The sequence below is a fragment of the Triticum aestivum genome, chromosome 4B, assembly GCF_018294505.1.
Source record: "Triticum aestivum cultivar Chinese Spring chromosome 4B, IWGSC CS RefSeq v2.1, whole genome shotgun sequence".
NCBI lineage: Eukaryota > Viridiplantae > Streptophyta > Magnoliopsida > Poales > Poaceae > Triticum > Triticum aestivum.
In genome coordinates, this window is record NC_057804.1 from 226645552 (window position 1) to 226660489 (window position 14938).

Sequence of the window (14938 nt, forward strand, 5' to 3'; positions counted from 1 at the left end):
CAGTATCTGCCTGTTTGTGACGTGTCTGATTAGGAAAGTTTGCAAATGTTAAGAAACTATTTATTGGGAGGAAGTTTGTGACGTGTCTGTTATTTGTTTTCTAAAACAAATTTCACTAATGAGAGAAATCGATTGATTTAGATAAGTTAGGGAAGTTAGATTCAAATCTATTATTTGTTTCTTAAAAATTTGTTATTTGTTTCCTAAGACAAATTGAACCAATAAAAAGAATCGATTGATATGAATAATTTAAGGAAGTTAGATTCGTGATTTGTTATACGTTAGGAAAGTCCTGGTTGTAATAAATAGTGGAGAGAAAAATAAACCGATAGACTAGGATGGGAGGGGTTGGTAGGAGGAGAGACGAAAAACCAGCGAAAATAAACCGTGGATATTATTTACCAACTGCTTCATTAGGAGTGGAGGTAGAGAAAACATTTCATTTTTCCAAAAAACACCCTGTCGTTTGGTATATTCAACCGGCAATTCTTTGTAGTGGAGAGGCGTGGAGGAGATGCTGCCGGTCTCTGTCGCCCTGTCGCGGATCTCCACGGCCGCCAACGCCCAGCGCCGCCTCCCTCGCCGCTGATCAACGCCTCCACCACACCAGGCACTGCCTTCGCCTCGCCGTCGTCCCCCGTGTCAACTTCCTCCTCCACCGCGCGCAAAAACCAATCGCCATCGCGCCCCCACCCCGTTACGCCTGGCCTTCCTTGCCGGCGGCCCCGCCCAGTGCGGCCTTCCTCGCCACACGCTGCCTCCTGTGTCACCAGCATCACGCCCAGCATCGCCTCCCTCTCCGGCGCGCCTGCAGCCTCCACCATACAATGGAGTCGCCGCCGTTGCCACCCCCTTCCTTGGGTGTGCTTCCTGATTGCAACAATCAAGGTGGATTAAGGTGGCCGTGAGGTCAAGGAGAGGGGAGGTCCAGGCATCGGAGAGGAGGAAGAAGGTGGTCAAGGCTGTTCTGTTGCTGCTGATCCTACCCAAGCCAGACACGCCCATGTTCTGTTGCTGCTGATCATGTATCATAGTGCCCATGGTGTGTTTGAGGTAATGTCCACCAGGTTGCTTTTTGATTAATTAGTTCAGTTACATGGACCTGTGAAGATACTTTAGTTTGATTGAGTCCATATAATTGAGTTTGATCGAGTCAAATGTGGAGGAGTAACATCTATATATAGAGATTGATAATAAGTAAGCCAATGCCTGATTCAGTTCTTAGCTCTTATGTCTACATATGCAATGACTAAATATTATGACAGCCAGCACAGTATTCAGAGGTAGAGGAATAGTCTGCAAGTGCGCGCCGTTCATGATGCTTGCACGGCGAGCCCTCTTCCTGGCCACCACCGGCACCACCAACGCCACCGGGAAGTATTCATCCGCCAATCCAGTTGCGACGGTGCCCTCCTCCGAGACACTCTCAGCGAGCCCCCTCACCTAATCCAGCATTCCCGGCCATGTACTCCCTCTTACTCTTTAACCCCATCCTGTTGTGTCACGTCTTCCTTCAATTCGGCGGACATCGAGTCGCCGGCTCGGCTCTAGACTCACTGGCGAGTGGACCGGCGAGGGAAGATTACGGCATGGAGATTAGTCACTATATGCAAAAGGTGCACCTACTTTGTTTTGTTATTAGTATTACCAACACTAAACTGCATGAATGGGAACTGAGAGTTCGAGACAGGCTTGCAGTAAGCTATAAGACACGACCATACAATATTAGTATCTATTCGCGTGTCCGTGCAGGAAAACGGAGAACGCCTCCAACACGATAGCCATGGGTGCCTGACTCGGATTACACATATTCTTCGGTGTCATAAAAAGGAAGCCTCGACCGGATCACATCACAAATTCTGAAGACAAACAGTCCAATGTCGCCTCCGCCAATTTCGCGGGAAGACCATCCACCGTTGTCTCTGTGGACTTCGCTGCAAGACCATCCGCCGTTGCCTCCGCCGACTTTGCCGGAAGACCATCAGTTGTCGTCTCCGCCTACTTCGCCACAGGCATCTTTTTTTGTTTGTAAATTATTATGCAACTATTTTTGATTTACAACCAGAGCTTACTGATGGTTATAGGATGAAAAAAATGTGCATATAAGTTGCAAGATTTTGAATAGCAATTTCTATGTATATGTTCTCCTACACTTGTGCTGATGAACTCACTCATTCACTCACATGGACTGTGGTTAATTAGAAGAGACAGTCACATGTGAGGATGAAAGCTTGGATCACCTCCTGTAGTCGCTATCTTTCATTTACAACCGATTTTTCTTATGGTTATAGGATAGAAACTTTGTATTATTTTGCCATCTTCTTTCCTTCGTGAAACTAGCTGCAGCAAGTAGCAAGTTAAATTGATGCGAGCAAGTATCTATCTTGAATGTCTAGCTGAAGATTTTTCAGTTGAAAACATCAACCAAGATACAACAGATCCTCATGGTCAGCAATCTTACCATTATAATGTTTCAGTTATCCTTTTAGATAATTAGGCCTGAGCTTGTTAACTTTTCATCTTCAGAAACTGTTGTCAAGGTAGTTGTGGGTGCTGCAATTGATAATTACTTATGCTCTGAGCTGGTGGCTCCTGAAAATGATTCAGGACATCCTTGTGATTTTTAAGACAGAAAGGAAAGAGAGTTCTCTTACTTGCTGGATATACTATTACTAATTGCTTCTGCATAGAGTATTAGCTGTATAAGGTGTGCCGGTCCCTTTGACTATTTTGCATGCAATGATATGTTTGACATGCTTGAAAAAATACAAGAAACTTACTAAGTGGTCAAGGGCACAAAATAAAACTTACTGTAACTTAGCTCAATGTGACATACTACTGGTCAGGTTTTACCACTCACCATTAATATGCTGACGGAGTTCTCCCATTATGAAAACAAATTCACCATGCATTGAATGGATCATTCAATTGTGCAGTGCAAATGGTGTGTCCTCCGTTGGTCAGAGGATCCGAGAATCGGGATATATCAGGATGGGTTTCATATGTGAAATTTTTCTTAATGGATGCTCCAAGTTTCCTCTAATCAGCAGACCTTTGGGATACGGGCCTCTGTTTGCCCCTGGTACTCCTGATGCAGGAGCAACACTTCCAGTTTGACTGCCTGGGGGAAGGGTCTCGCTTGCTCCGGGTCATTATATGTTTTTTGTTGTTGAAGGGTAGTACATGGGCTTAACCGTGTCCAGAACTGAACTTTAGTAGTAGGGACAGCAAAATTATCTGAAAAATACTGTATAAATGGTCATAGAATGCCAAATAGTTAAGAAAAACTGTAAAGAAATGTGAACCAAAAGGAAGGGGCAAATTGTTTTCTAATGTTAGAAGTCCGATTGAACTCTGTAGTGGTTATCTTATTTCTGTTGGCTCTATAATAACCTTCTTATATATGCAAGTTACTCTGAAGCAGCAAGATAAACAAGGTGATGTATCATGAAAATAGGGTCTACGTAGCATAATCTAATTTGTGTATCTTTTCTCCTACGTTCATTTCTTTACTTTGGCCCATAAGTTTCCAGAGATCTTCTATTTGATACAACTAACCTGTCCTTTTTTCTAGAATGTATACGCCTTAAAACTGTACTTATTTTTAATATGTGTTGAAGCATTTGGTACCAACAGATTTTTCCGCAACTACCATTGTGCACATTTGTCATGGTTGGATTTTGTTTAATATTGAAAACCTAAGATTAGAATTGTATACCGGGGGTCATGGTTAGAAGTTGAATGATAAGGGATTGTTAGGAATATGCAACTTGTCATGGTTATTGGGTTAAGAATATGTGTTATTTACTCTTCCGTTGCAACGAACGGGCTCTTTTGCTAGTCTCTCCTTAATAATAAAGCACGGATTGGGTCTCCGGGTTCACCGTAGCGGCTTTTTTGCATAAAGGTCCCTATGGTTTTTAGGAATGAAACCCGCCGTCCCTATTTAAGTGGATGTGGGAAAACGTTTCGGTTTTGCAAAACGAACCCTGCCCTTTTTAGTATGCCCTTTTGAGTATTCCACCCGTGATCCCGCACGACCCCTCCCATCTCATCTCCACCTCCAGTGCGCCGCCACCCTCTGCCACGCTGCTGCGCCGTCGGACCCCGCCTCACCGTCGCGCCGCCGGAACCTGCCCCGCCGTCGAGCCTACCCCTACCCCAAGTGCCCCCTCCCACGCGTCCTCCCCCCGCCGGCGAAACTCGATGCCGCGGCGGCGACCGGCGTCACCGCTGCCTGTCGCCGGTTCTGGTGACTGCCTTCCGCGGGTGGGATCTGCTCCTCCTGCGGGTGTTGGTGAGGCGGTGGGATTTGACAGGATCGTGGGGAGGAGGAGGCCGCTGGACTGAACGGGGATCTCGTGCCGCCGGACAGCCAGGGAACATGCGGCCGAGGTGCCGATGCGGGGCGTGCGAGCTCGGCCGCCGGTGAGCTCGTGCTCCTCACCGCTGGAGCTCGTCAAGGTCCCTCTTCTCCTCCCCGCCTCTCTCTTCCCCTCTCTTCGTTTCAATTCGGCCTCTCCCTGATCACGCACGCAGACCACCGTGTGCATCTTCGCGGGACGCGTCTACTCTAATGCAATGGAGCTCGTCGAGGTAGCGCCCCCTCCATCTCTCTCATGCTCTAGCTGTACCGTCCAGCCGTGGTGAGTTTTATTCCTCACGAATTTGATGCCCAGTTTGCTGCTTACTACACTAGCGCGTGAGAGAACTGAAACTCTGTTCAGAGATGTCCTAGCTAGAGTGCATGTCACAGGGATTCGATCAATTAGCTGTGCCGTTCACATGCAGCGTCATGGACTGTCAACTGTAGTGTTCCTTAATTAAACTAATTCCTACTAGGGTGGCACTAATGTGAAAGTCTTCATTTGTACACTGCTCATGTTTTGTACATTCTGGTTGATTGATTATATTAAAACCAGAGCAATCTTTGTGGTTTAGTACTCCTGTAGCTCTCCTCTGCTCACCTCATGTGGATATAACAAATAATTAGTTGTGGTAGTACTAATTCCAATTTTCCAAGCAAGCCTGTAGCTCAGGTTCACCAGATGCAGTGATGTGATCTGATCTCTTTTCCTCCGCGGGGTAAAAGACCATGCTGGATCGCCAGCTTCCTCCAACGGCAAGTTAACTACCATGAATTCTGGGTACGTATTTCTGCCGCTGCTCATAGGTAAATTTGAGGTGTACTGATATCCTCAGGTTTGTTTCTTCCAACCTTAATTCTATGTATGTGTTTCTTCCACCCTGAAGTTGGATGCATGGATGCAATTAGTAGATGCAAGATATTTGAAGCGTGAGGTAACATAATGTTCAGATTCAGATCAGATGAGAAACTGATGACACGAGCACACATCAGATTATAAGCTTTGGAGCCAATTGCTTCATGTAATTATATTAAGAACGGAGAAATCATAGCATGCAGCGCCTAACTGCATACCGGCCAGCTGCTAATAAGCTCATGTCTTATCTCCTATGAATGGCCACTGTCAGCACATAGCCGCACTTTTTTGGGACAGTCTGATTATAGTTTGTTGTTCTGGGATAATTTAAAACACTTAATGCTTGAGTGAATAAATTTAATATTACAGTCAGCTGTTCAATCGAAAATCTTAGCTGAAGTAACAAAATAAACTGTAATATTGCGATTGTCAGATAGTGCTGCAAGAGAACTGACCTACAACAATGTCCTAGAAACTTAGGTACTTTTTTCTGGAATAAAAACAAATGTGTTTCCTCCTTTATTCGCAAAAATATGTGTTTCCTCTTCTGTGTCGCTTTAGTCATTTAGTTCATATTGTTCAGTACTATGGGTTCCATGGGCAGCATGGTAGCAGTTCTGTTATATCAAAGAAACACACACATTTCCTTAGATTATACATTGTTTTCAGATTAGGAAAGGTGGTGCCATGGGAGCTAGAGTAATTGTCATTTACTTGAGGTGCAGATGGTTTTACGCTCAAAACATATTGATATCTATTCAGTGAAAGTAGGTTACATTTTTGTTTCACAAACTATTTAAAGTTTCTGAGCTAAGATTTTATAATGTGGATTGACTACGGAGTTCAACCATCGTTGATATGTGTGATTGTGCTGTGCGTCTTCCAAGAATAATTATAAAATTTATTTTTTTTCTCTCCCGTTGCAACGCACGGGCATGTGTGCTAGTCTCTCCCTAATAATAAAGCACGGATTGGGTCTCCGGGTTCACCGTCGTGGCGTTTTTTAGAAAAGTCCTACTATTTTGGGTATTCAACGCGCAGTACTCGGAATAAGTTAACCCGAACCGGTACAACCGAGAAAAAAGAAAGAAAATCGACCCTCGCACAGCCCTGCCTCCCAATCCCCGTCTCCACCTCCAGCCTCGCGCGCCGCCGTGCGCCGCCACCGCCCACCACGCCGGCACGTCTACCCCTGCACGACCGGCTACATGTCGACGACGCTCGAGTGCACCTTCTTGATCAAGGAAACGCGGCGGCTCGAGCGGTTGGGGGCAGCACGGCGGCTCGATGCGGAACGGCAGCGGCGGCGGCTGGAGCTTGCAGGGGCTGGGAGGCTGGTTCGAAGGCGGGCGGCGAGGCGGGGGAACGGCAAGGAAAGCTGGAGCGAGGGATCCGGCGACCTAGGCAGGAGCTCGCCGGAGCCGGGCGATGGCGGACGGGCGCGCGAGGCAGAGGGATCCGATGCGGCGGTTCGAAGTCCTTGCAGGCAAAGGCGGACCTCCATGGCTGGCAGGGGGGGCTCCAAGGCCATGGCGGGGCTTCGGTTTTTCCCTGGTATAGAAAAGAGAAACAGAAGAGGATTCAGGGAAAAGAAGAATGGGGATTCAGGGAGAAGAAGAACGGTGGAAGAAGGATGGCTGGCCTCCTCGGCGCATGCCATACGATAAAGGTCTGGCCATGTTGCTTTTCTTCCATCTTCTAATACAATCACAAATCAGCAATCAGCAAAGAGGGAGCTGTAGGATCAGTGTCTACCCTTTTCTGCAGCTCAATAATGGTGTTGTTTGTGGCTTCCACTCTCATACTGATTGATTAGGTGCTCTAACAGGTTCATATCAGACAAGGCAACCACAACAGTACAGCCATGATAATCTCATGGGTGACAACAGTCAGAACCTGGATCGAGCACTGTGTTTTACGGGACTTTTTTTTTTCGAAACGGATTTACGGGACTTCAGAAGATAATCTCAATTGTTCTGCAAAGGGAAAGCATTCGCAGTATACGTTCTACAAATATACCTCGAGATACGTTCATCATTGTACAATCAAGAACCTGAAGGTTACCGGCACGTCAAACATTTGATGCTTATGTTTTATGAAGGCTGGAATCTTGATTCAAGGCTTAATTATGACTTTTCTTGCAGTTTGACACAAAGTATTACTATGCCGTTGGAACTGAAGAGACGCTGAAAAAGATTTGGTTTAGGACCGCTCCGAAAAGTGGCCCAGATGCATATACATTTGGTCTGATAGGTATTGTCAAATTTGCTCAGAATATAACTTGCATGGCCATGTCTGAATTCCAATATAATTTTACTATTGTAGTTTATGAGTAATATTATTGAGAATTTTACTATTGTGTTTAGGTGATCTCGGTCAGAGTTTCGACAACAATGTCACGCTCGCTCATTATGAGTCCAATGCGGACGGCATGGCAACAAACGCGCGCCCCCCTCCTCCCCCGCGCCCGTCAACCCACCAGCCTCTCCCGGCGCGTGCCATTCCGGGCTCGCCGGCCACCATCAGCTCCCTTTCCCTGCGCCCGTTCCAGCTGCCGCCGCCGCCTGCCCGCCTGCCGGAAAATTTCTTTCCGGTCGTCCTACCCCTGTCTGCTGCTGCGTCGCCTGTGGCCGATCTAGATCCGCCCTCCCCGGCCTCGCGTGCGCGGTTCCGCGCTGCTGTGCTTGCTGGCGAGGTTCTGGAGACGCCGCCTACCCTTCAAGGCGGGGGCGTGCGCGTCGCCTCCATCATCGTCGCGTCCGACGCGGCTTTGCTGCGCATTAATGAAGAAGCTGTCATCAATGCGCGCGACTGCACGGGCGGCGATGGGACGCCGATGTTCCTCCAGGCCGGGTCTTCCGCTGCCAACGCCGCCCGCGCGCGGTGACTTGAAGATGGCGTACGAGATGCGCCCTTGGAGCCTGGTTGGACGCGCGTCGGGCCGCCGCCCGGTCCCCGTCCTCAGCGACAGCCTCCTCTGCCCCCTCCCCCTCCAGCTCCTCGTAGGCGGCTTCAAATCCCCCTCCATTTAGTGGGCAAGTGCTTTCATTGTTTCTCCCCACTCCACAGAGCCAAAGATTGCAAGGAAGAGGTGAGGTGCAATAGTTGTTTCAGATCCGGCCACCGTGCAAAAGGCTGTCCTAGCAGGGGGCGACCGACTCAACGGCAAGCTCGGGCGACCACTCCAGCTCCTCGTCCGGCCGCTCCGTCGACAACCAGCCCCCGCGGCCTCCCTTCATCACCGACTGCTCCGGCGCCCCTTGTTCGGTCGTACGGCGACGCCCTCGTCATGCCTAGGCTGGGTGACCCGCACTCCAGGCCGGCCATGGGGCGCGTTGTGGTGCCAGCCACGCCGGAGATGGACGTGCAAGCCGACGCTCTCACCACCAACTGCGTCCTCATCTCCTTGGGAGGAGATCGCCGCCCAGCTTCGTCTTCGTCCGTCGCCGACGCACTGCACAAGGAGTTCAACATCCCTTTGTCCATGCTCACCGTCGTCAGGCACTTCCCGGAGGACTACCTCGCAACGTTCACTCATCCTCACCACCGCGACGACGTCGTCAACCGCGGGAACTTCCGGCGCGACCGCCTCGAGCTCCACCCCAAGCCCTGGATCATGGAGGCCCATGCCGAGCATGAAGACATGAAGCACCACGTGCAGCTGAGCCTGGAGGGAGTCCCGCTGCACGCCTGGAACGCCGACACGATCAGTCGTGTCATCGGAGTCGACTGCGAGCTGGACTACGTGCTGCCCCGCTCCACGCGCCAAGAGGATGCCAGGACTCTGGGCATCTGGGCTTGGGCGACAAACCCAAGCGCCATCCCGCGCGTCATGCACCTCACGCTGCCGGCGAGACGTGGTCCGCAGCGGGTGCCAGCTCGGGGGCGGTGCCGGCTTCGCTACCGCGTCATCGTCCACTTGGGTCTCCACGAAGACTTCTCCAATGTGCGCGATGACGACTCCAGGGCAAACGCGGACATCAATGAGTTCACCTGGGTTCATGGCATCGTCGACGGCGACCGTGTGTCGACGGAGCGTCGTGAGGAGCCTCGCGACGACTCGGGGCATGGTTGGCGTCGTGATGAAGAAGATGATGATGCCGCGCGGCGTGGCCGCGACCAGGACCGCGACAACAGGGGCTCGAGGTGGTTCGGCCGCAGCCGGTCTCGTGCCTCCCGTGACCAGGCTCGTGACCGCGGCGGCGACCAAGGCCGCGGCGGTAATGAAGGTCGGGAGGGGCGTGACGGCCATCGCCGCCGGGGCGCTGTGGTTCACTCATCGACCAGCCCTGTGCGCAGCCCTCGCGGCGGCTCGTCCCGCTGCACGCATCCCCTCGACGCGGCACGCTCCATCTCCCCAACGTCTGTCCTGCCGACCCCGCCGTCGCCGGTGGACGCGCCCACCCCGGCCTCCGGCATCGTCTTGCGCATCCAGGCGCCTCTGACGCCCGCCACGGTGGTGGCCACGGCCACTCCCCCACGTCCACCTGGCTTTGAGCAGTCCCCAGCTCAGGTCACGCCGCCCCTCGTCTCCGGCCAGCCCGCTCGCCGCTCTCCATCACCGACAGGCCACACCAACGACAGCCTGGCGCCCCTCTTTGTGCAGCCAGAGGCACCGCTCTTGGCTGGGCAGCCCCGTGCCCCGCCCAAGAGCCTAGCCAACCGGAGGAAGACTTTGGCTGGTGTGGCCATTGACACCAACCCAGGGTTCTCCCTGCGTCGCACCACTGCTCATGTCAAGGAGCGTCATGTTGCTGTTCCGGTCACAAGGGAGGCTGAGAAGCTGGTCTGCCGGAGCCTCGGCATAGTGCAGGATGGTAAGGATGTCACCAAGGACGCTCTGGAGGAGCTGAGTCGCCGCTTCCAACACGAGTTGTCGCCCTCGGTTCTGTCGGCGCTCTGTTCGTTGTTCAAGCTCGATGACGAGGATGCCACGGCGATTGAAGATGCTCTGATTAGCCGCGGTGGCCAGGCTGCCATGGACCATGCGGCTGTTGCTGGTGAGGCAACAGGAGAGGTCTGACTGCCTCGCAAAAGTCAGCAGTTCGAGCTACCACAAGTTTCCAATGTTAGCAAAACCTATTGTGTCCTCTAGTAATAACTTTAGTTGGATGTGTTCCTGCCGTTCACGTCATGATTGTAGCCCCTTGGTTTCCTGTTGTAACTTTGTTGTTGTTCGTCGTCTCCGTTGCTTAATGAAGATTATGTCAGCCATGTCTCGTCCAACCTCTACCACATCCAGCAACCATCCACACCTGAAGTCCCATGAGGCTACAGCTGCGCCCTCGACTGCTCCCTACTGCAGGCTGTTGCGGTCGTACAATGAGCTGGTTCGACATGCTCATTTGTTGCAATCCGGATGGGTATTGTTTAGCAATGCCATGAGAATACTAGTTTCCTGATGATAATTCCAAATGTTAATTTTTTGTGCTGGAACATGAGAAGACTAAATGACCCGGACAGACGTGCGACTGTGCACGAGACGATCGCCTCCACCTCATGCCACATTGTCTGCCTTCAGGAGTCCAAGATGGAAAACATAGATCAGTACATCGCCTCCTACCTTGGCGGTAATAGACTCCGGAGCTTTGCTCAGCGTCCAGCCACTGGATCCAGAGGAGGCCTCCTCATGCTCTGGGATGATAGTGTCGTTCGCATTTCCGATGTCCACATCACTGAGTTCTGCCTTTCCGCAATGGTCAACGTCATTCATTCCGATACCCCTTTCAAGATCACTAGTGTCTATGGTCCAACGGCCTCCAACAGAAAGGATGATTTCTTCAGTGAATTGATCGCTCAAAAACCCATCAATGGCACTAAATGGATTGTCATGGGCGACTTCAACCAGATTTACCGAGCTCGAGATAAAAATAATAGGAACATCAATCGCAGCCGCCTCAACCGCTTCCGTGCTACACTAGACTCTTGTGAACTAAAAGAGATCCACCTCCAGAACATACGCTTCACCTGGAGTAACGAGCGTCAGAACCCTACTTTGTGCAAGCTGGACTCGGTTTTCTGCAACGCCGACTGGGACATGCATTTTGATTCTCATGTGCTTCATGCCATTTCTTCTTCACTCTCGGACCATTGCCCCCTTCTCCTTGCCGATGACAGGGGCCCGAAGCGACCAAGATGCTTCAGATTCGAGAATTTTTGGTCCTGTATCCCAGGCTTCTTTGACATCGTCTCCAAGGCTTGGGAGGAGCCGTGTGCCCGCACAGAGCCATGCCAACGGCTTTTCCATAAGCTCAAGCAAACGGGGCGACATTTGTCTAAGTGGAGTAGCAGGCTTTTCTCCAAGGCAAAGTTGCATCTTCATGCGGCCCTCCTCGTCATCCTTCGTCTTGACATTGCCCAAGAGACACGCGTCCTTTCGTTGGGAGAAAGGGATCTTTGGGCTCGACTCAAGCGTCGTGTCGTCAGCCTAGCGGCGGTTGAGAGGGCGCGCAAAAAGCAATGTGCTCGCATTGCTAATATCAAGGAGGGGGACACCAATACCAAATTTTTCCACCTTAGGGTAAACTCAAGGCGAAGAAAAAATCACATCCACAGGCTCAAGAAGAATCCTGGATGGACCACAGACCATCAGGAAAAAGAGGAAATTATCCATGACCACTTTGCGAGCAGTCTGGGAGGGGGACAACCCAGACCGATGGATCTAAACTGGGAGAACCTGAACCTTAGGGTGGTTGACCTCACTGGCATTGACGACAACATCACCGAAGACGAGGTCAAAGCGGCCATTGATCTTATGCCAGGTGACAAGGCCCCGGGACCGGATGGTTTCACGGGAAGCTTCTTCAAGAAATGTTGGCAGATTATCAAAGTGGATGTAATGAGAGTCATCCACCAATTTAGTAGCCTCCAAACGACAAATCTTCACTGGCTCAACTCGGCCAACATTGTGCTCATACCAAAGAAGGATGGGGCGGAAGAAATCGGGGACTTCCGCCCCATTAGCCTCATCCATGCTATTGCTAAAATCATCGCCAAGGTGTTGGCGTCCCGCCTTGGCCCTTTCATGAACAACCTTGTCTCCACTGCTGTGACGCCCCCAATTTAATCGTACACTAATCATGCACGCAAATGTGTACGATCAAGATCAGGGACTCACGGGAAGATATCACAACACAACTCTACAAATAAAATACGTCATACAAGCATCATAATACAAGCCAGGGGCCTCGAGGGCTCGAATACAAGTGCTCGATCATAGACGAGTCAGCGGAAGCAACAATATCTGAGTACAGACATAAGTTAAACAAGTTTGCCTTAAGAAGGCTAGCACAAACTGGGATACAGATCGAAAGAGGCGCAGGTCTCCTGCCTGGGATCCTCCTAAACTACTCCAGGTCGTCGTCAGCGGGCAGCACGTAGTAGTAGGCACCTCCGGTGTAGTAGGGGTCGTCGTCGACGGTGGCGTCTGGCTCCTGGACTCCAACATCTGGTTGCGACAACCAGAAAGAAAGGAAAGGGGAGAAAGGGGGGAGAAAGCAACCGTGAGTACTCATCCAAAGTACTCGCAAGCAAGGAACTACACTACATATGCATGGGTATATGTGTAAGGAGGCCATATCAGTGGACTGAACTGCAGAATGCCAGAATAAGAGGGGGATAGCTAGTCTTATCGAAGACTACGCTTCTGGTCACCTTCGTCTTGCAACAGGCAGAAGAGGGTAGGTCGAAGACCTCCAAGTAGCATCTCCAAGTAACCTCTCATAGCATAATCCTATCCGGCGATCCCCTCCTCATATCCCTGAGGTAGAGCGACCACCGGTTGTATCTGGCACTTGGAAGGGTGTGTTTTATTAAGTGTCCGGTTCTAGTTGTCATAAGGTCAAGGTACAACTCCAAGTCGTCCTGTTACCGAAGATCACGGCTATTCGAATAGATTAAACTTCCCTGCAGGGGTGCACCACATAGCCCAACACGCTCGATCCCATTTGGCCGGACACACTTTCCTGGGTCATGCCCGGCCTCGGAAGATCAACACGTCGCAGCCCCACCTAGGCAAAACAGAGAGGCCAGCACGCCGGTCTAAACCTAAGCGCGCAGGGGTCTGGGCCCATCGCCCTGAGCACACCTGCACGTTGCGTGGGCGGCCGAAAGCAGACCTAGCCTAGTGGCGTTCCAGTCCAATTCGGCGCGCGCCGCTCCGTCGCTGACGTCTGAAGTGCTTCGGCTGATACCACGACGTCGGGATACCCATAACTACTCCCGCGTAGATGGTTAGTGCGTATAGGCTCGTAGCCGACTCAGATCAAATACCAAGATCTCGTTAAGCGTGTTAAGTATCCGCGAACGCCGAACAGGGCCAGGCCCACCTGTCTCCTAGGTGGTCTCAACCTGCCCTGTCGCTCCGCCACAAAGTAACAGTCGAGGGCCGTCGGGAACCCAGGCCCACCTCTACCGGGATGGAGCCACCTGTCCTTTCAGCCCCCTCGTCAGAATCACCTGCGGGTACTCAATGAGCTGACCCGACTTTAGTCACCATCTGTATAGTATGTATGTATAGTATATACCCGTGATCACCTCCCGAGTGATCACGACCCAATAGTATAGCGAGGCAGACTGACAAGAATGTAGGGCCAATGATGATAAACTAGCATCCTATACTAAGCATATAGGATTGCAGGTAAGGTATCAACAGATGTAGCGACAATGTCAGGCTATGCATCAGAATAGGGTTAACGGAAAGCAGTAACAGGCTACACTACTCTAATGCAAGCAGTATAGAAAAGAATAGGCGATATCTGGTGATCAAGGGGGGGGCTTGCCTGGTTGCTCTGGCAAGAGAGAGGGGTCGTCAACTCCGTAGTCGAACTGGTCAGCAGCAGCGTCGGTCTCGTAGTCTACCGGAGAGAAGAGGGGGAAGAAATAATGAATACAGAGCAAACAAAGCATCACAAAATATAACAAGGCAATACGCGGTGTTCGGTGTGCCCTAACGCGGTAGTAGGTGATACCGGTGAAGGGGGGAAAACATCCGGGAAAGTATTCCCGGTGTTTCGTGTTTTCGGGCAGAGGAGCCGGAGGGGGAAAGTTGCGGGTTCGATAGGTTAGAGGGGTGTGGCGGACGAACGGACTGCGTATCCGGAATCGTCACGTCGTTCTGAGCAACTTTCATGTTGAAAACATTTTAACCCGAGTTACGGATTAAAAGATATGATTTTCTAAAGATTTTATTAATTTCTGAAATTTAATTATTTATTTAATTAATTCGAAAAAATGTATTAATGACGTCAGCATGATGTCATGCTGACATCAGCAGTCAACAGAGTTGACTGGTCAACCTGACCAGTGGGTCCCACTGGTCAGTGACACATTTTAATTAACAGGTTAATTAAACTATTCATAATTAATTAAGGGGGTGGGCCCCACTGTCATACTAATTAATTAGCTAATTAACAGTAGTTAATTAATCATTAGTTTAATTAATTTTAATTGGTTAATTTAATCAGAATTAATTAAGTTAATTAATTAGTTAATTAATTAATTTCATTATTTATTAATTATTACTATTATTTTCTAATTATTATTATTTTTTATTAAAACGTTCTCTGGGCGGGGGCCCACTTGTCATTGGCCCCGGGGGCCTTAGCGGATCGGGCGCAAGGGCGGGTCGGGCATTGCGGCGCCCGACTGGGCGTTCGCCCAGATCGCCGGGGCGAGGAGGCCCAGGGCAGCTTGCAGGCGCGGGTGCCGGCGAGGCC

At 50.6% G+C, this 14938-nt stretch overlaps 1 protein-coding gene and 1 long non-coding RNA gene across 8 annotated transcripts in view; both read left to right on the top strand.

The window, feature by feature from the left end:
• Positions 1 to 467: 467 nt before the first annotated feature.
• LOC123091870 (uncharacterized) lies at positions 468 to 2182 on the top strand. Of its 2 annotated transcripts, XR_006443669.1 has the most exons (3): positions 474 to 1053; positions 1266 to 1616; positions 1753 to 2182. It is a non-coding gene; the product is annotated as an uncharacterized lncRNA (long non-coding RNA). The 2 variants fall into 2 exon arrangements; XR_006443668.1 differs by having other exon boundaries at positions 468 to 1616.
• Positions 2183 to 3815: 1633 nt separating this feature from the next.
• Positions 3816 to 14938, top strand: part of LOC123091868 (uncharacterized) — a 26669-nt gene continuing 15546 nt past the window's right edge. Inside the window, exons 1-5 of one of the 6 annotated variants that reach the window (XM_044513475.1) lie at positions 3824 to 5147; positions 5254 to 6891; positions 7051 to 7281; positions 7367 to 7475; positions 7589 to 10261. In XM_044513475.1, coding sequence (XP_044369410.1) covers positions 8512 to 10245 — 1734 coding nt within the window. In that variant the 5' untranslated portion in view covers positions 3824 to 5147; positions 5254 to 6891; positions 7051 to 7281; positions 7367 to 7475; positions 7589 to 8511 and the 3' untranslated portion in view covers positions 10246 to 10261. Of the gene's footprint in view, positions 6892 to 7050; positions 7282 to 7366; positions 7476 to 7588; positions 10262 to 14938 lie in introns of those variants that run through there. The other 5 variants (XM_044513474.1, XM_044513476.1, XR_006443666.1 and 2 more) reach the window with 5 other exon arrangements.